At 34.0% G+C, this 20,109-nt stretch overlaps 1 protein-coding gene across 2 annotated transcripts; it reads left to right on the top strand.

Moving 5' to 3' along the window:
• The first annotated feature begins 8,050 nt into the window (after positions 1–8,050).
• On the top strand, positions 8,051–14,088 carry LOC115976445. Of its 2 annotated transcripts, none has more exons than XM_031097727.1 (8): positions 8,051–8,173; positions 9,323–9,392; positions 10,062–10,714; positions 10,803–11,006; positions 12,163–12,255; positions 12,393–12,494; positions 12,589–12,973; positions 13,729–14,088. In XM_031097727.1, exons 3-8 carry the CDS (start codon positions 10,094–10,096, stop codon positions 13,782–13,784), a joined length of 1,461 nt encoding a protein of 486 aa, XP_030953587.1. In that variant the 5' UTR covers positions 8,051–8,173; positions 9,323–9,392; positions 10,062–10,093; the 3' UTR covers positions 13,785–14,088. The 2 variants fall into 2 exon arrangements, with proteins under 2 accessions (XP_030953587.1, XP_030953586.1); XM_031097726.1 differs by having other exon boundaries at positions 9,323–9,489.
• The last annotated feature ends 6,021 nt before the right edge of the window (positions 14,089–20,109 follow it).

The following is a 20,109-nucleotide window of genomic DNA, read 5'->3' as shown; positions in this document are numbered from 1 at the left end:
TTCCTTCTCCAAAAAAAAAAAAAAATGAAGAGTAATTATTTAATGCTCTGTGACTAACTAATTAAGTTTATGGTAAGACACATTGTTCATATGAAAAACACTATTGAAATACTGAATAATTACATTCAAATGAAATATGCTACTCTGTACATTAAAGAATATAAAACATTATTTAGTCAAAAGAAAAGTAAAAAACAAAGGAGGGGTTGGCAAAAATAAATAAATAAAATAGTTGAGAAAAATATAACTGTTACATTTCTCTTATAGCTTTGCCATTTTTATTTATTTTTTCTTAGATAATCTTTGGGTATCAATTGATATAAAAAATAGAGATGGATAGCAATGGGTAGGGTAGAGTCGAGGAATGAAATTTTCATATGAACTTGTTTAATTTTGTTATATTTTCCGTAGATGGAAATTTTATTGTTGATATAATTAAAAAAAAAAACTATTGTTTCTATCATATCTTGAATTTCATTTTAAAAGATAGAAATAAAAATACTTTATTTATGTCTATTATGATTCAGAGGTCATAAAAAAAAAAGGAAAAAAAAGGAGTTTTAATTGAAGGGAAAAGAAAACGTTTTTTTTTACATTTCAAAAGTTATAGAAATTGTTGATGCTCATTTTGGGAAGCCCAATAGAAAGAAGAAACCCAGCAACATGGGAAGAAAAGAGTTAGTAAGTATATAGAAAAACTATTAAGCTCAAGCCGCAGGAATAATGGATCACAAGCTCATTAAATAAACAAATGGGCCTAAAAGAGCTTAGAGAGAGAGAAGTAGCAAACTCATGGGCAGTATGTGATGTCGAAAAATGAGAATGGGTCACAGCAAGCTTGAAGTAATGCAAGCAAAGAAAGTAAGAGGTTGATGGTAAGCCCATGAGCCCCAAGGATGAAGGATAAGGTAATTGGGCCAGGGAAGCCCAAAGGAGTTAGTAAAAACCCATGAGAACACAGAGTTAGGAAAAGGGCCAATGAATCCCAAGGAAAGCAAATGGGCCAAGGATGCCCAAGAGAAAATAAATGGGACACAAGATCCCACAAGTAATGTAATAAAAAGCCCAATGACCATACTGAGTTATTGAGAGAAGAATAAGTAGCAGGACCAATGAAACCTAGTAGACTTGGGTCAAATGACATCACAGCAGGAATGACAGAATAGTGCAGCAAGAAATGGTAGCAAGACTGCAGAAAGGAGTAAAAGAATGGGCTGAAAAAGGAAAAACCCACAATCAAACAAAGCCCAGCCCTTAAGGGGAGCAAACCATAAAGAAAGGGAAATCAGAAAACAGCTCATGCCATAAGAAGTCAATGGTGGACGGCAGAATGTGTAGAGAAACCTCCAGACCATGGCAAACGCAGCGGGTAAGTTTTGGACACACGCAGAAGTTGAGCACGCGCAAGGCTTAAACTTCACCAGCCTGTACCCAGCCAATATAGGAGGTGGTGGGTTATGGGTCAAAGGTAAGAGAGGGTATGATCTGGCGGTGGGGAGAGGGGAAAACCTATTCTAGGGTTCCTGCTCAGACTTTTTTGGGGAAAATGTCCTGCTGGGATGACATACCGCCCAAAAGAAGTAAGGATGAGTTGGAACCATTAGGTGCATGCCATGAGGGATGGAGAGAGAAAGAGCACCCACAACGTAGCAGGTAAGAGTGCCACGACAAACAAAAGAACAAAATAGTCTTCTTTGTCTAGTGATGGGGAGTTGCACGGCCAGCACAGGTAAGTAGTGCTGGCTGAGCAGTTGACAAACCAGTGGTAGTTGGCAAGGACACTCAGACCAGAGAAAGGTAATTAAAGGCTAAAATAGTAAAAGTTAGTCACAGCAAGCATTATATAAAGGACCCTTGCCGTGCACAGTAAAGGAAAAGAGGAAAAGAATCATGATAATAGTAACCTCTAGGAGAAAATCACAACACTGAGAAAATAAGAGAAAAATAAAGAGAAAAGGAAAATTAGAAATAAGGAAAGAAAACAGAGAGGTAGAGTGGCAAGCATGCACCAATAGATTGATCATCTCTCTTAAAGTCCTGCTTTCTGCAAAAAGTAAAGGATTCTTTTGGGCATAAGTCATTCAGGTCTGCTTCCCTCAAAGTGATTAATTTCCACGGCAGGATTTTCCCTGGGAGATTGTCGAGGGAGAAATTGATGCCTCTATCTAAGATGTTGGGAAGCCAAGCCAAAACTCGACTATGAACTCTTGAGATGATACCCAAAGGCTTTCGGTGTGATGACAAAATCTATCCAAGCAAGAAACAAAGGCTGCACATGACAAAATAGCAATAGAAGCCCAATGAAAAACACATTACAATACTTAATTAGTACATTAATGGTCCTGGTCCGATAGTTCAAATCAGTCCTCTAGTGATACGGTATTATCTCCAGCATTAGGGTAATTTCAGGTTAATAAGTGTGTTTATATGGTAAAAATCATATTTTTTCCTTAGTATTATTAAGTCAACATGAGGGAGAACTTTCATAGTTTCCAAAACATTATGGCCTTCATCATAATAATAATAAACAATGATTAAATGCTCCATAATTACAAATAAAAGAGGAAAAATGGATGGAATGAAGGGAGAGAAAGATCCCCAACTCAGTGCACCAATTATTAAACTAAGATTTCGGTAAGTATATGTGCATAAGGCATGAATGAGGTGAATGTGAGCTGTTTCGAGTGAGTGGGATAGGATTAATACTGAGATTAAAGGTTTTTGTGAGTAATGGGCTGTTTGTGACTAGTTGGAGGACATTTTTGAGCTGTGATTGTGTAAAAGGGGGAGAAGAATATCTGGGATTAGATGAGTGTAGGCTAAAAATGATAAGTGGTAAGCTTAAGGAGAGCTAAACCACCAGAAAAATTGGCAAACGAACCCCAAAGTCTTAGAGGGGGGTGGCTGTCCCGTTGTGGGCTGAGGTGCTTATGTTTTTATAATGGAGTTTAGAAAAGCATTAATTAACAAGCATAAAAAAAAAAAAACGTAGGTCTGATTCAGGGGAGCAGGTCAGCTGAATTAATAACTTGGATTTGGCCTAAAAATGGGAGATTTGCTTTTAAGGATGTTTTGTTTCTTTGGGCAAGGTAGTTTTTGGAGTAATATTGCATTAAATGTTAAGATTGCTAAGATTGTGTTCAGCCAATGAGATTAAGGCAAGTATTAAGGAAGAATCCTAGTACTGCAACTGAGATTTGGACCTTAGGAAGTAGGATTCAACACCCCAAGCCAGATGTCAAAGTTTAAGCCCACTTTAGAGGGTTCCGCTGAAGATCCCTTTATGCCCTTTAAACCATATGTTCCCAATTTTTTTCCCTTTAGGATTCATGGGCTTGGCACATGAATCATGTTTTGAACGTTTTTTTAACATTTATAGCATCAATTTGTTGAAGTTTGGATAATTTGGTTTCAGCTCCCCTTTCGCTGAAGGAGTAGTCTTGAGGAAGATGATGGAGTCCCTTCATCCTTTTGACTTCAGCTGATATGACAGCCCTTGGGCACTGTTCACGTCAGGTAGAGGGTGGCAGAAAATTGATGATACAGCCCCTAGTTCATCCTCAAAGGCTTGGTCCTCTTGTAGGGGGCTCTAGTTGTTTCTTTGGTTAGGGATGAACAAGAGCTGGTTGCCCACTTTCAAGCCTCTTGCTGGGACCTTTTTGGACTGGATCTTTACTTCATTTCAGCACATTTAGTTGGGCCACATGACCCTTTCTTTACTTGGGCTTGCTCCCTTCTCCACGAGATTCTTGGGCTTACAAAATGGGCATTAAAGACATGTTTTGCCATGAGTTTTTTACTCCTCGTGGATTTTAAATAACTCCTCATAATTTTTACTATGGATTACTTTGTAAATGATATTTTCCTTGGGGCTTTTTTAAATAATAGCCTCCAATATTTTTCTTGAGAATAATATTTATCATGGGCTTTAAATAAATATGGTAACAATCACTATAATGGAATAATGTGATGTTTTCATGAGTTTCTCTATAGATAATCATAATGGACATGAATAATTACCATGAGTTTTGGTAATAAATATTATGAATGTTGTGATGTAAGATGGATAGTGAACATAAGTTTATAATATGAAATAAATAAATAATAATCATATCTTTTCATGAGCTTTTATAAGATGATCGTCATGGGTTTTGAGAGTAGATAATTCATAAATTTCATAAGCTTGTAATATTATGATAATAGGTTTAAAGATCTAAAGTATTGTTCATTATTGGACTTTTAAGTGAAAAAATTATGATATAGTATTTTGCCAAGTATTGATAACCTTGGGTTTTCGACAAATAGTGCCAAGTAGTTAGCTTGAGTTTTTAATAGTACCAATGTAAGTTGGGTTTTTGTTATTACCGATGAGAATTGGGTTTTGATGTTGCCAATGGGAATTGGACTTTGATATTGCCAATAAGAATTGGGTTTTGATGTTACCAATGAGAATTGAGTTTTGGATAAATAAATCGCCATGGGTTCAAACCATGAGTTTTGATCATGGACTTGAATTCCATTGATAAAATTGTTTTGCCATGGATTTGAATCATGGACTCTTCAAATATTGCCAAGCATAAGTATTCTTGGGCTTTAAATAGAATAAAATGTGTGTATTGGGTTCATAAGGTCGGTTTTGGGCTTAGCTAAATAATGATAATAAAATTGGATAAAATAAGAGTTTTTGAGCTTTTTGTGATAGTTTATATCATGACCCAATTTAGATAATGAGATATGAAATATTTGTAATAAACATAATAATAGAGCCAAAAAATATTGGAAAAACCTAATAACTTATAGTGATATAAATAGGTGGTACTCAAATAAAGTTAGGTGTAAAAAAAAGTACCTTAATAGAGATTATTCACATTGAGGAAAACGGTTTCCCTCATTGGTCTTGGTCCTGTGATATAACTTAGCATAACAGATTAATTTTTTTCTTTCTTTTGTTAACTCATGCCTTACCTGTTTATTTCCACCATTTTCTTTACAAGGCTTTTCTTATCATTGTGATTATCATTCTAATTGGGGATTATTTATTCACTTTGTCTAAAGTTAAAAGTACTTTATTTTATTATTATTATTATCATGTCTGCTTGCCATGACTCATCCGAAGTAGTTCCGCCTACCATGGGCATATTTTTTTTTTGCTAGGTAATTGGTTATTGCGGGGGCTCGAACCCCTGAGCTAACGGTTTCATGGTGTTGAGGGTCATTTATGAGAATCCAAGTAGAAAGAAGAAAAGCTCAATGACAAGGGCAGTAAAGAATTGGCAAGCAGATGGCAAAACCATTAGGCCCAAGCGGCAGGAATAATGGATCACAGGCCCATGAAATAAATAAATGGGCTTTGAAGAGGCAAGTGGGCTTAAAGAAGCCCAGAAAGAGAGAAATAGCATACACATAGACAGTGTATGATGTAGAAAAGTGAGAAAGGGTTGCCGTAGGCCCAAAGTAATGCAAACAAAGAAAGTAAGGGGTTAATGGCAGGCCCATGAACCCCAAGGATGAGAATAAGGTAATTGGGTTAAGGAAGCCCAATGAAGTTAGTAAAAACCCATGAGAATGCAGAATTAGTAAAAGGGCCAAGGAAGCCCAAAGAAAGCAAGTGGGCCAATGATGCCCAAGAGAAAGACAAAAGGGACACAGAAGCCCATAAGTAAGAAAACCAATGGCCATACCAAGCCACTGGGGGAAAGAGTAAACGGCTGGCCTAAAGAGGCCCAACAGGATTGAGTCATTACCGCAGGAATAACAGAATAACATGGCAGGAAATGAGAGCAATCAATAAGTGGGCCAAAGAAATATAAGACCCATTATCAAATAAGGCCCAGCTCCTAAGAGGAGCAGGAAATCGAAAAGCAGCCCACATAAAAGGTCAAAGAAAATGGACGGTAGGCTATGCAAGCAAGCCTCCAAACTACGGCAGACGAATGAGCAGCAGACAAATTTTGGACACATATGGAAGGAAGGCATGCGCAAGGCCCAGACACCACCAGCCTGTACCCAGCCAATACAGGGCATGATGAAGTCAAGGGTCAGAGATTCAGAGGGCATGGTTTGGTGGTAGGGAGAGAGGAAAAATCTATTTTTGAGATTCCCGCTCAAGTTCTTTCGGGGAAATTTCCTACTGGGATGACTTACTACCTAAAAGAAGCAAGCTGAGTTGGAACTACTAGGTGCATGCCATGAGGGATAAGGAGAGAGAAAGAACCCAAATCGTAGCAGGAAAGGGTGCCACGGCAAACAAACAAACGAAATACCCTTCTTTGTCTGGTGATGAAAGGGTGGCACACAGACGGACCAGTGGTGGTCGACTAGTACACCTAGACCAGACAAAGGAGGTTAAGGGCTAAAACAGTAAAATCCGGTCACGGCAGGCACTATAAAAAAAGAACCTTGCTGTGACCAAAAAACAGAGTAAGAACGGAAATCATAACTAAGAAATAGGAATTAAAAAAGAAAGACCAAAAAATAGAAAAGAAATGAGTGGGAGGGAAAGAAGGAAAACAACCAGAAAGAAAATAAAGTGAGAATTAGAACGGCAGGCATGTATCGGTAGATTGATTCTCTCTCTTTCTCACGAAATCCTGCTCTCTGTTAAAACCAAAAGGGGCCTCTGTGCATCAGCCATTCAGGTCCGTTTCTCTCAGGGCAGTTAATCTCCACGGTAGGATTTTTCCTGAAAGATTAATTGCGTTGAGAAGGAACGTTCTTTCCTCTCTGGTTTTGCTCTTGCGGACCAGATTTTAGTCAATTTCTTCATCTTTTGATTAACCCATACATATTACTATTTGCCCCCTTTTGTTCTGTTCTTTTCTTTTTGTAAAAGTGATTATTATTACTGTGATTGTGTTTGGGGGATTATTTGGTCATTTCCTACTAAGTAGCCAGATATTTTATATTTTTATTATTATGTCTATTTGCCATAACTTGTCTGAAACAGCTCTGTTTGCTGCAAGTACGTTCCTGGCAAACTAGACTTAGTTTGCGCACAAGCCGGACCAAATTGAGTTGCAATTGAACCGGTCCCAACTCCCTTACCCAGAAAACTTGGGCCTAGTGCAGTAGGAAGCAACCCAACATTACTAGCACAGCCCACCACTTTACACATGGTAAATTGGGTACCACTTGGGCCACAAGGCCCGGTGGTGCCTACTATGGGCATATGAATGAAGTTCTTGGCAAATGAGGCATAATTTGTGCATAAGTCGGACCAAAATGAGTTGTAGTTGGACCGGTCTCAACTCCCTTACTCAAAACACTTGGACCCAGTACAGCAGGAGGTGGCCTAACCCAACATTACAAAAAAAGGCCCACCATAGAAATTTATGTAAGTTGCATGTGGTATTTGTCTAGCTACTAAAAAGTAAAACTAACCATCAGTAAGTAAAATTTCGACGTATAAAAAAAAAATAAAAGGATTATTAATGCCAAAAAAAACACTTAATAAACAAACACAATATATGATGGATATTCTATCTTTTGGTGAGTTTTCTATGTTTTCTTACATTTAAAAAAAAAAAAAGAAAAAATTCAGGCGGTATCATGTCTAAATGAATGACTTCATATTTATCAAATTTATGTGTAACGTAAGTATACTCACTACCCAAAAAAAAAAAAAATACTTGACTTATTTTGATCCAATTTTTTTAAGGGGTTAACTAAAAAGGGTCGAAATAAACACTAAAAATGGGTGTCCATGTACTAAGTATTAAGGTTGCGTTTAGTATTGGCTGAAAAATGTAGCTTTTTTTTACTATTTAATTTATTTTTGTTACTATTTATGAGTTTCATCGCACTTTTTGGTTTATGAGTTTCACACTATTTCAACTAGTTTTTAACTTTATCTTTACTGCTTTCAGCAAAAAAATTTTAATTTCGGTTAAATAAGCTGTTTTAAATCCACCCTGTTAGGAGGGTTGTAAGATTTAAGTTTTGAGTTTAACCCTCGAAATAAACCAACAGAACCGTTAAGAGAAAAAAGAAAAAAGAAAAAAGAAAAAAGCGGGAGAGTGGCTCCATGTATTTATATTTAGAATTTAAAAAAATAAAAAGAAAAAACTCATTTCGTTCAGTCAGTCCCATTTTCGTTGATTTTAAGCTCTCCGACGACGATCAGAGGCGTGGTGGTCGGCGATATCATCTTCGCCACTTCTTCGTCCGATTACAGGTCTCTCTATTTAACTCTCTGTTTGTTTCCCGAGAATTTTTTTTTTTTTTGAAGTCTGTCACGTAAATTGCATAGCAGACCTTGCCAAACATTTTTTTTTTTTGGTATTCTCTCTCATTTTCTCACTCCCGTTCTCTTCATTGGAAGAGAGAGACTACGAAGTATTGGTCCAATTTTGGGTTAGTCCTAGTGTTTTGGGGGTTCAGGCGAAAGCAGTAGCATAATTTTGGGTCTAGGGTTTGGATACTTTGGAATTGGAATTGCGTAACTCTCCTATGGAATCTGAAGCATTGGCTTTGGGTTTTCTTTATTTCTTTCTTTATATCTGTTATTTTTATTCCAATCATAATATAGGATATGCATCTATTTCATTTGGTTGGGTCTTGACGATGAGAGGGAACGATGGGTTTGGTGAGAATTGGGATAACGTGAAGCATTTTGATGTTGTTCTTCATTATCCTAAGGATTCTGGCTTTTTTGTTGTTTGATTGGGGGTGCATTAGAGAGTTTGAATGTTGAGGATGATTGTGGGTACATTATAGAGTTGATAAGTGTTGATGGTATAGTATTTCAATAGTATCAATTTAAGTATGGGTTGGATTTATGAGGGTTTTTTTTTTTTTTTTTTGTGATGCTGTTTTGTTAATTTTTGTTTCCCTGTAGACACTGCTTGCGCCCACACTTTGGAAATGAGCACTGGTTTTGTTTTTTGTTTTGTGTGGAGCACAAGGATTGGATGATGAAGTTTTGAGCTTCTGTGAAAGTATTTGATCTGAGATTTTGATGCTGGTTTTGAAAAATCTATGTGTATAATTATTGTCCATTTCTTTTGATTCGGTGCTTAGGATTTCGTTTGACCTTTAAGCTATAGATTTTTTTTGATACAAGTAATTTAGCTATTTCTCATTTATTTTGAAATTGGTCTTGTTTTCTTAATTCTTTTAGTTGTAATCTTGTCTGTGTAAATTGCATAACTTGTAACTCTGAGAAAAAACTGGAGAGGGACATATGTTATAGTCATGTTGATTATGAGACTTTATTTGTACGGTCAATGGAAAGTAGTAGGCTTGGGCAATTTTGTTTTGTTTCATGTGTTGTACATTTTAATTTCTCTCAATTCTAAATCTAACATGGGTTCTCACTTGACAGAGAAGCCAAATAAGTCATAAAAGACTTGGAGAAAAGGGCATTGGGAGAGGAACCATAGAGTGGTTTGTTGGTAATGTGTTACAGCAGCAAGGATTCAAATTTCACTAGGAATTTAAAAAATACAAGATCTATCATCTATCCATCATATTATATAATTTGCAAGTCAGGTTGTTCACTCTATCATATTGCACTAGTGATCTATCAGCTATCATATTGGTGCCATTGTGCCAAGGACAAAGTTATGTCTTTTTAAATTGTGACTTTTTTCCCACTTATTTCATATCTCAAACTCTAACATGGAATATTTCTTTTTTTTTTAGTCTTTTCCACTGGCTTTATCACTTGTTTTAGTATTCTTTTCAGGAAGAGGACAACCTAAGGGGTGTCCCTCATTTAAAATTTCTTACAATTTTATTACTGGGTTTGTATATTTAGTTATCAAGTTATTTTTTATCATTGGATTTATCACTGGTTTTGACTGGCTTTATCACTGATTTTGTAGATTTAGTTATCAAGTAATTTTTTCCTATAATTTTTAGCTTGAGTAAATGAAGACTTGGATATTATGCTCCTAATTTTATATAATGTTCTTCATGCATTGGTTTTAAAATGACAAGAACAATGATAGTGCCCTATAGGCAAAAATATTTTAGAATAATTTTTCTATTGATAAGTGATAACACTTTGATGTACTTTGATGATAATAATTCAGTAAGTTGTTCTTTTATTCATATTGCAGCATTATATTAAGATATCATTTCTACATATAAGATGGAACACAATTGGGTAAAACTCAGGAGTAGAGCCCATCCTGAGTATAGACAAGGAGTTAAAGACTTCCTAGATTTTGCATTTGAGCATACAACAATGGGGAATAAAATTTTTTGTCCATGTAAGCGATGCAACAATTACTTTGCAAAGACTCGAGATGATGTTGAGGGTGATTTGCTTACTATTGGTATTCTCCCAAGCTATACTCGATGGTTTAGACATGGTGAGGAGAGACGTTTTGAGACATGTGATTCTTTGAATAGTGATGATGAGTCAGATGAGGATGGCTTGAGTGAGATGGAAGAAGATTATTGTGCAGCTTTCAAAGCAACAAGTTGTATAGCTGGAGATTCAAGTGGCAATGGTACTCCTAAAGGGAAGAAAAAAAGGAAGAAGAGAGGGCGAGGGCCTACTCGGAATCTTAAATTGTCCAAAGAGTTTAAAGGGGGAGAAAAATATGAAATCAGTTGGTTGAATGGAAGACCTGTAGGGCCTCATGCTCGTGTTTTAATAAATGAATGTACAAAACTTGTTAGGGAACAAGAAAATGTACCTCTAAAGTTCACAGATTGGAAAAAAGTACCCGATATCAACAAAAGGAAGCTTTTTGATAAAGTATTGGTATGTAGTATAACAAAATCTAGTAGCAGCCTCTATGTCTTCTTTGTGATATTCTCATTTTTGTAAATTTTTTTTCATTCTATTTTAGGAGTATTTCAAAGTTGAGGGCCGAGAGAAAGAGGTTTGGCGACAAATGGGTAATTCTTACTCAAATTATCGTGACTTCCTAAAAACAAATTGGTTTAAGCCATATGGTGAAGCAACGGAAGAGGCACGAGCTAATGTTCCGCCTGGAGTAGAGAGGGATGATTGGAACTGTCTTGTGGATTTGTGGACCAACAAAGATTATATGGTACCATTACATAAAATTTATTCTTAATTATGACCTATGATGACTTGCTTAGCAATACAAAATATGCCTTTATTTTTAAAAAAGAAAAACATCTCTACAACCCAATTTAATTTATGCATTTGTGGTTACTTTGTTACCTGTGAATCATTGAATTTATGTCATCCTTGATACCTTATTCATGTGTGGTTACATTGTTATTATCTCAAATAATGATTCTACATCATACAATGTTATACCATCAAGAAATTTTGCACTCATTTTCTTGAATCAAAACTGATAAGAATGAGTTTTTGAACACAGTATTATTACTTTATGTTAAGACCCTCCACTGCTGCTACATATTGCAATGGACCCATTCTACTGCATTAACCTCTGCTGCATTAGTTTGCTGCTGAATTGATGAAGTGTTGAGCTACTGAACTGAAGTGATGTAATCTAGCTATTGTGATGAACAGTTTATGTACTTAGTCTAGTATGTACTCAACTGATTATAACAGTTAAGATCGGTTAATCCATTCTACTGCATTAACCACATCCCATCTCATTCCATCTTTCTAACAATTAAGATCAGTAGGACCTTAACAATTTATAAGTAGCAGACAATGGGGGCATAGGATTAGTTAGATTATGCAGCAAATAAAGACTTACCATTAGTAAGTCATTATTTATTTGTATATAGAGATTTAATTTATAAAATGGTCTAATGGGTTTTTAAATTTCATCTTTAAAGAATGATTTTTAAGCTCATTCAGTGCTTTTCTTGATGTAGCTGTTGATGGGTATTCTTCTGTCAGAAACTTAGAATAAGTGTATGGTTAATGCAGTAGATTATTAAAGGGGGAGTAAACATTTAATGGCTTCTTAGAATAATTTTTATCTCACTTGTCAAAAAATAAGAAAAAACTTAAAACATTTAAAATACAAATTGCTTGAATGTTTTGGAGTGGCTGGTTTGTATACAATAAAATGTAAATATAAAACCTTGGTGGTTATGTATTGATGCATAGTTGATTTAGTATAATATTCTATGTTTTGATTCTATTATAATGTTTATTAGTGCTTAATCAAGGCTGGGCACGCTAATATAATGTAGGCAAAGATTAATTATTGTGTTATTAGAAATGTAGTTAATGCATACTTATCATTCTTAATGTAGGACATGTGTTTGATAAACAAGAACAATCGGAGCAAAAATGATATTGTCCACACTTCTGGATCAAAAAGTTTTCAACAACGGAGTGCGGAAGAGGTATAATTTGATAAATTATCAGAGTTCATATAGTTACACATGATGTTTTTGTCGAAAATACCTTTTTTGCTTATTCTTATAATTATAATCTAGTCAAAAACCAAGTTTATTTCCTCCTTTGTTTTGTCAAATGGTAGAAAGAGAAGACGGGTCATGACCCTACAAGAGTTCAATTATTTGACGTCACCCATGTTCAACCTAATGGGCAAGCAGTAAATGAACCAACACAAGATGCATTGGTATGAAACCTTCTAATCATATGATATAATTAGTTGTATATGGTAATTTTTTATGTGGTTTTGTTGCATGTTATACAATTACTTTTCTCTTTAGATGGCTTTGAGGAATCTTACTGCTCAAGTGAATGAGGGAGCATTGCATATGTCTCAAGACCAAATGTTTACGGAGGTGTTTGGACCTGAGCGTCATGGACGAGTTCGTGGCTATGGGGCCGGTATTACTCCTACAAAGTTAAAGGGCTCCTCCTCATCCATAATGCATGACCTTGAGAAACAACTCCAGGAATCTGAGCAAAAACGTGTGGAGGCAGATGCAGAAGCTAATGCTAAGGTTGATTTGTTGAAAGGAGAGGTAGATCAACTTAAGAGCATGTTGGAACAACAAGCTAGTCAAATGGCAGAACAAAGTAGACGTTTTGAAGATATGATGGCGCAAGTGATGAGTTGTATGACCTCACAATCAGCTCAATCAAATAGAGGTTTAAGGATCATTGACTTCAATTTATAGCTCTAAAATTTTCTTACTATTCTTAGGAAAATTTTGTAGTACAGTCATCATTATAACTAAGATAGCTATGCATCTTTTAGAAATGTGGTCTTATGACTAGGACATACAGCACTAAAGAGATGTTAAAACAGATAACAAGGAATTGGAAATCTGCTGAATTCTAATATTTCCCAGTTTAACCCAGACTCTCTCTCTCTCTCTCCCCAGCTTAATGAAATGAAAATTATTTTGGTATGATAGCCAGACTTACATAATTATTATATTAGCAAGTAGATTCTTGAAATGATTTAATTACACAATTCTGCTCGCTTATGCAAGTTGGTCAGAGTGGCATGGTGTTAGTAAAAATATCAATTAAATTGAAGCCTATTACCAATTACATAGATGAATTCTTTTTGAAAGTCCATTACTTCTTTTTTTTGGGGTAAAACTTTGGAAGTCCATAACTAGTTAGGAATGAATATGAAAGTACACGATGGCCTTATTAATATGTTGGTTTAGGGGTCTAGTTATATGATTAATGGTCCGTTTGGATGGAGGGAGAAAGAGGGGGAGTAGAGTAAAATAGAGTAGATTTAGCACAAAATTAACTTATTTTTAGCCTACTCTACTCTACTCCCTCTCCTTCCCCCCTCCATCCAGACAGGCCATAAAGGTATCTAAGTTTGGTTTTGCCTGTCATCTCTTATAGTGAATTATTAAACTGAAGTCTTTTTGGTTTTCCTTCTTTACCATCAGCTTCAAGAGAAACAACGCGAAATAGAAGGACAAAGAGAAAATAATTCTGATTGATATGATCGCCAAAGAAAGGGACCAGCAAATTGTGGAAGACAAGTTAAGTGTAAGCCAAAAAAAAAAAAAAAATCTGATTGTAAATTTAACAAAGATGCATATGGTGAAATGTGGTTTTTTTTTTTTTTTTTTTTGATGTTTTAGTTTATCATATTAAGATTTTGGAACTATTGTGGACTTGGTGAAATGTGGAATTTGGTTGTTTTGTTTTGATGTTATAGTTTATCATGTTAGGATTTTGGAACACATCGAAAGAGATTTGGAGCATGTTGTATAATATTGTGTTTTGAGATAGTTTAGACCTTGTAATGTGCTTTAGAGTATATATGCATGGTTGTGGTATGTATTGAAATGGTCTGGAGCAGGTTATATAATATAATATTGTGTTTTGGAATATTTTGATTGAAGAAGTGAAGAAAAAAAAAAGAAACGAAAAACAAAACTTATTTCGAGGGTTTGGAGACCTTTAAAAAAGGCTACTATTAAGGAGGAATATGCAATTGGGAATTTCACTACCTTGAGCATTCGCACTAGAGATTACAAATGCCAAATGTAAGGAAAATTTGGCGTTTCAAGCCTAAAAGAGCTCAGCATTTGGAATTGTAAATGTAGACTATTTTAAATGTAAAAATAAAAATTTTATTTTATTCCTTTTCTCTCTTATCTGTTCCTGACTCTCCCAGTCTCTCAACTCTATCTCCCACGTCTCTCTCTCTTTTAGATTTCTTTCTCTCCCTTTCCTCTCTCTTAGCAATTTCTCCCTCTCCCTTTACTCTCCCTCAAGCCACCGTTGGCCACCATCGCCCAACAATGCCAAGCCCAAGCTGTGTCTCGATGTTTTGCTCCGATGGGTTCGATGTGGCTTCGACGGGTCTGGTGATGGTCTCTCACGGGGATCGGTGTGGCGTGGAGGATTGTGACCAGTGGTGTGGAGGGTCTCTCATGGTGCAATGCTCATGGACCACGTGGAGGTTGATCTCACCGTGGCTGTGGTGATGAGTATTGTGGTGTTAAATCTTGTGGTGGTGGTGGTGGTGGGTCTTGCATTGGTGGGTATTTGTTTTGTTTATGGGTGAAGATCGAGTGGGTTTGTGGTGGAGATCGTGGCAGATCGGTGGTGGGTTTTGGTAGATTGGCGTGGGTTATTTTGGCATGGGTTTCTTTGGAGGCATGGTTCAGGTGGTGGGTTTTGTTTGGTGTGAGTTGTGGTGTGGAGATTTGCTGTCTGGTGTGGAGTTGTGGTGGCTATGGCGTTGTGATTGGCTTCGATGGCTCCATTAATGGTTTTTTTTTTTTTTTTTGGTATATGTGGGGTGTTTTGGTTTGGTTTTATGGTTTTTTTATTTTTTATTTTTTACATGGTTTTGCTTTTGGTGGTGGTGGTGTCAAGTGTGTGTAGTGCAGTGGTGGTGGGATTGTGGTGATGGTGGTTTGACTGGTTTCAGTAAATTTGTGATTGTTCTTAAACAGAAAGAATGAGAGGAAAAGAATAAATAATGTGTTTCATCTATACTACTATTTAAAGGGCTTCCCCTATTTGGATTCCACATTTTTCATACCTAAGATACCCTCATCATACCCACTTACAAGTTTTCAACTACCAGGGATAGATATGTAAATTAAAACTTTTACATTTTAAAACCACAAACTCACGTATGTTTTGCAGTTTCTATCTCACTTTCTCTCTCTCATTTTTCTTCAGATTGCAGATATTTCAGGTTCTATTTTTTGCAAGTTCTTCTTTATTATCTTTTCTTTTCTTTGAGTTCTACTTTTTTTTTTCTTATATGTATCATGTTAACTCTCTTTTTTTTTTTTTTTTTCTTCTTCTTTTTTTTAAATGTAATTTTGAAATAAATGGTTCCTTCATATACTCTACCATTGTACTTCTTAATGAATTGTCATTTCATGTTGTAGGTATTGTGATCCAAAGACAGGGATGCCTTATGCTACAAAAGAAGCATTCAAAATCATTCGTAAACAGTTAAATAGTATGGCTTCTCTTACCTCCTTTAATAGCCTTTGTTTACATTATATTTAAAAAATTTGAATTGAAATAAAAATAGTTTCATATAAATGATCATTTACTATTTCCTTCTCCTTCCTCACTTCACTTCATTTTTTTTTTCCTTCTTCATATATATATAATATATATATATTTTACCATCATTGTGTATGTTTTGGCGTTAAATTTTTTTATTTAGGTATGTAGCAACCTTGAGTTCTACTTATATATATATATATATATATATGTATCACGTTAACTCTCTCTCTTTTTTTTCTTTTCTTTTTTTTTTAAATTTAATTTTGAAATGTTGGTGGTGACTGAAAACAAAAAAAGCCACGTTGTATCAAAAAAATTATCTACCACGTTTCTATTTTGAAAAAAAAAAAAAAAAAACCTCTGGCCGACCCTTTTTTTTTTCAAATTCAAATTCAAATTCAAAAAAAAAAAAAACCTTAACACGTTTGAATTCCACTCCCACATTTTACTCCTAACAAATTGTTTGAATTTCACTCTCCCATGTTTTACTCCTAAGAAACTGCTTTACTATCAAATTTAAAAAATTTAACTTCTCTTTAATAACATGCACACTAATGTTGGTTTGTTAATTAAAGTTTTTTATTAAAAAAAAAAAAAAATACTGGGTTCCCTAATTCTTTTATCTTTCTTAGGTTCATGTATACACAAACTTTTTGGATTGCATTGAGGAGTCATTGGAATGGACATGTAAAATAGTAGGGTTAGACATGTAAAATTATCAATTTAAAGAGTCCTAAATTTTAGATAAACTTGACAAAACATTACCTACAAAATAGGAACACTTCTACTAACCCACTTATTCTAACACATGTTTCTAATATTATATTCTTAAAAAAAACCCTCACGTTGAGTAAAAAAAAAAAAAAAACACAACTAAATAGTAAAAGTTCTAATATTTTATTCTTAGAAAAAACCTCAAGTTCAGTAAAAAAAAAAAAAAAAAACCTAATGAAATACCCTTAATTTAATAAACTTCTCTTTATCTCTAAATCATAAGAAATGGTTTAAAATCTTAAATTGATAAAAATTGAAAACAAAAAACCTAATGAAAAAAGCTCGCTATATCAAAAAAATTATCTACCATGTTTCTATTTTGAGAAAAAAAAAAAAATCCTTAACACATTTGAATTCCACTCCCACATTTTACTCCTAACAAATTGTTTGAATTCCACTCTCCCATGTTTTACTCCTAAGAAACTGCTTTACTATCAAATTTAAAAATTTTAACTTCTCTTTAATAACATGCACTAATACTCATCACACCCCTAGATTTTTTTTTGGTGATTGGAAAATGTAATAATCTCAAATTATAATAAATGCTCTAAGTTAACTCTTACCCAAAAAATAGAAGAGCCTCTGATCACGCTCGTGAGCGCGTGCTCAAAGGCTAGTTGTAAATGATGGTGATTTTAGGATATATTATTTTATTGTGTAGAAATATTATTTTAATGAGTAGAACAGGAAAATAAAAATTGGAATGTTGGGAGTGTTGTAAAATGGTATAGTATAAATAATAAAGTAAGTTTTAAGATGGTAAAATAGAATAATTTGAAGATTTTGGATGCGAATGATTATAAGTGGGATAATTTTTATATATATTTCAACAGTTGGTGACCCTCGGTAAAAATGAACTTGAAGAAAATCTTTTTTTTTTTTTGGGTGGTGGGCACTTTATCATTAATGAAATAATTTCTCCATTTTAAAATTCTCCATGTGAAAAATAAAATAGTAAGACTCCTATACTATCCAAAGATTATTACCAACCATCATTATGGAAACAGGTGTAATCGAAAAATAGAGATGGATAAATAGTAACAAATTATATAAATCAAAGCAATGAACTATAATGCATTTGTAGGATAGAATACCTCATGGTTAAAATAGAGGTGAGCTCATGTGTTAAATTGCAAACCTAGAGGTCCTAGACCAATCAAATATTTGTAATAGCCACTTTTCCACTCTCCAAGTTCTCAAATTATAAATAAAGTCCATTAAACACACTCAATTCAATTTAACTAATTCCTCCAAATATTTCCAAATAGTATAAACAACATGCAAAGATTTTCTACTTTTGACTTCTATCAAGTCTAAAGATTTATATGTTTGATTTTCACATTTTCATCAAACGAATGTAAGAGAAAGCTGTCTATAAATTATGCCATGACCACAAATATTTTTTGGGATGAAATAAAAGTTGTTTATTTTATGAGATTACTTTAGCATGAATATTTGGACATTATATATTGTAATAGAATTTGCATACGGAAGCTCTAAGGAAATTGTTATCTAAATAACAAGTTTCTTGTAAACTCATAAATCCTAGTTCATAGTCGGTGGTAAATTTAAGAATTTTATAAAGTATCAATCAAAATGATTTGTTTTGATCATGGAAGTGCAGATTTCTAATTGATATATTAGTGTGTCTTAAATATGTAAGATACATTGAACTTGATTGTTGTGAGATCTATTACTCTACAAACTATTGTTACCTGAATAATAAATCTTATGATTTCTATTTTCATAGACTCTCAATCATGAGAGAATTGTGAACTTGAGCATAAAATGTTTGCTTTGATGTATACAAGAGTGAGATATTACATGTTTAAAACCTCAGTACGTTAGGCAATTACATGTAGTGTTGTAGGAAACATACATTCTCAAGACATAATTCACAATCTTTTTCTAGAGAAACAAAACATTATCTTGAGATAAGCCTAATGAGAATTGGTTATTCTAAGTGTTAGACCCGACTACTTTAGTAAAGAGTTACTAAAATTTATATTTAATGAAATTAAATTTCACAATTATAAGAATAACTAGAAGATTAAACTAAGGACTCAAGGAATAAAAAATAGTGATTTACAAAATCACCATGTTTTTTATGACTTTGTTTTATTATGAGTATTTTTAAGGAGGGGTTGAATGCTCGTATAATATAGTTTTGGGATTTAATTTAATTAATAAAACCTATAGTACAATTTTATTTTTATAATAGAATTAAATATAATTAATGATAATTTTGAGCTTAAACGAGTTGACAAGAGGCTCAAAGTCCAATGGAGCTAAAGTTTTATTTATTCATTTAGTCTCATCTCAAGTTACATATTAAGGATATGTTTGGATACCGCTTATTTTGCTGAAAACTAAAAATACTGTAGCAAAATAATTTTTAAATGTGTGAATAGTACCGTGAAAATTTTTGTTGAAAAAAGAGAGAAGTTTGTGGGTCTCATGAACAGTGCACATGACCCACTGGAAACACACCTCAACCACAGAACGCGCATCTAAAAAAAAATAAATAAATAAAAACGCAGATGCAAGATGCTGCCTTTTCATCAATACCCAAATGGGTACTAAAGCCTAAAAAGCTAATCTATTTATTAGAAGGATTAGTTATCTGTAAGTAACATTTTGCTAACAGCTATTAAAAAAAAAAAAAAAAAAAAAATACTCCATGTAGTTTTTATGTAAGTTTTCAGCAGATCATAAAAGATCTCTCAAGCGTTCCCTTTTATTTCTTAATTAAGTGCATCAAGGTATGTATTCTACAAACAATATTCCAGTATTCAAAGATTATATCTGTTTTCTTGTATAATGGGAGTAGATCCATTTTGTCTTCCGCTGCATACGTTTTGTATGCGATGCAATAGGTTTTTCCAACGTATATGCATCAACAATACCACATCATCTAACTTTAGTTGATATGAGAGAAGTCATATGCTTCAAGCATACATTCCACGAAAATACATTTTACAAGAAAAGCAAAAGTTAAGAAATAACCAATTATATGCTCGAGAAAACCAAGAAATAGATGTTGGACGAGCTGAGGTGTTTCTAAAAGTTCCAAAAAATATATATGTATTATTAGGAGTTGAGACTATTAATCTCTTAAATTCAAATGTCATATCACATATGTCGTTATGTACTATGATTTTTGCCTCTATATCTAATATGCATAATATTACAAAACAACCAAGAGGAAATTATAGTAGATAAAGTAGCAAGAGCCAACGTTGGGAGAAAATATAAGTTCCAATTAATTAAATTTTTTTTTTCAAGATTGTAGTTTCATACCACTCTAAATCAAATGACATAGAAGCAGACTGCATAACCTTGTCATTTGTCTAAGCCTTCTTTTTTTTTTTTTTTTTTGCTTGACTTGTCTAAGCCTCTTAAATAAGAGGCTCCTACTAAGCTAAATAATGCTAATACTAGAAAAACATTAGTATTTTCTTTAAGATCATGTTGAATATAATATATAGAGACACCAT

The sequence above is a fragment of the Quercus lobata genome, chromosome 2 (assembly GCF_001633185.2).
Source record: "Quercus lobata isolate SW786 chromosome 2, ValleyOak3.0 Primary Assembly, whole genome shotgun sequence".
In the NCBI taxonomy this organism is placed as follows: domain Eukaryota; kingdom Viridiplantae; phylum Streptophyta; class Magnoliopsida; order Fagales; family Fagaceae; genus Quercus; species Quercus lobata.
This window is presented reverse-complemented; position numbering and strand designations above follow the sequence as displayed.

Excerpts from the sequence above, each read along its gene's own strand:
- LOC115976445 (XM_031097727.1), top strand. The coding sequence starts at position 10,094 with ATGGAACACAATTGGGTAAAACTCAGGAGTAGAGCCCATCCTGAGTAT. Across the intron at positions 12,256-12,392 it reads AACAACGGAGTGCGGAAGAG|AAAGAGAAGACGGGTCATGA; the intron begins GTATAATTTGAT and ends GTCAAATGGTAG. Across the intron at positions 12,974-13,728 it reads ATCAGCTCAATCAAATAGAG|CTTTACCATCAGCTTCAAGA; the intron begins GTTTAAGGATCA and ends TTGGTTTTCCTT.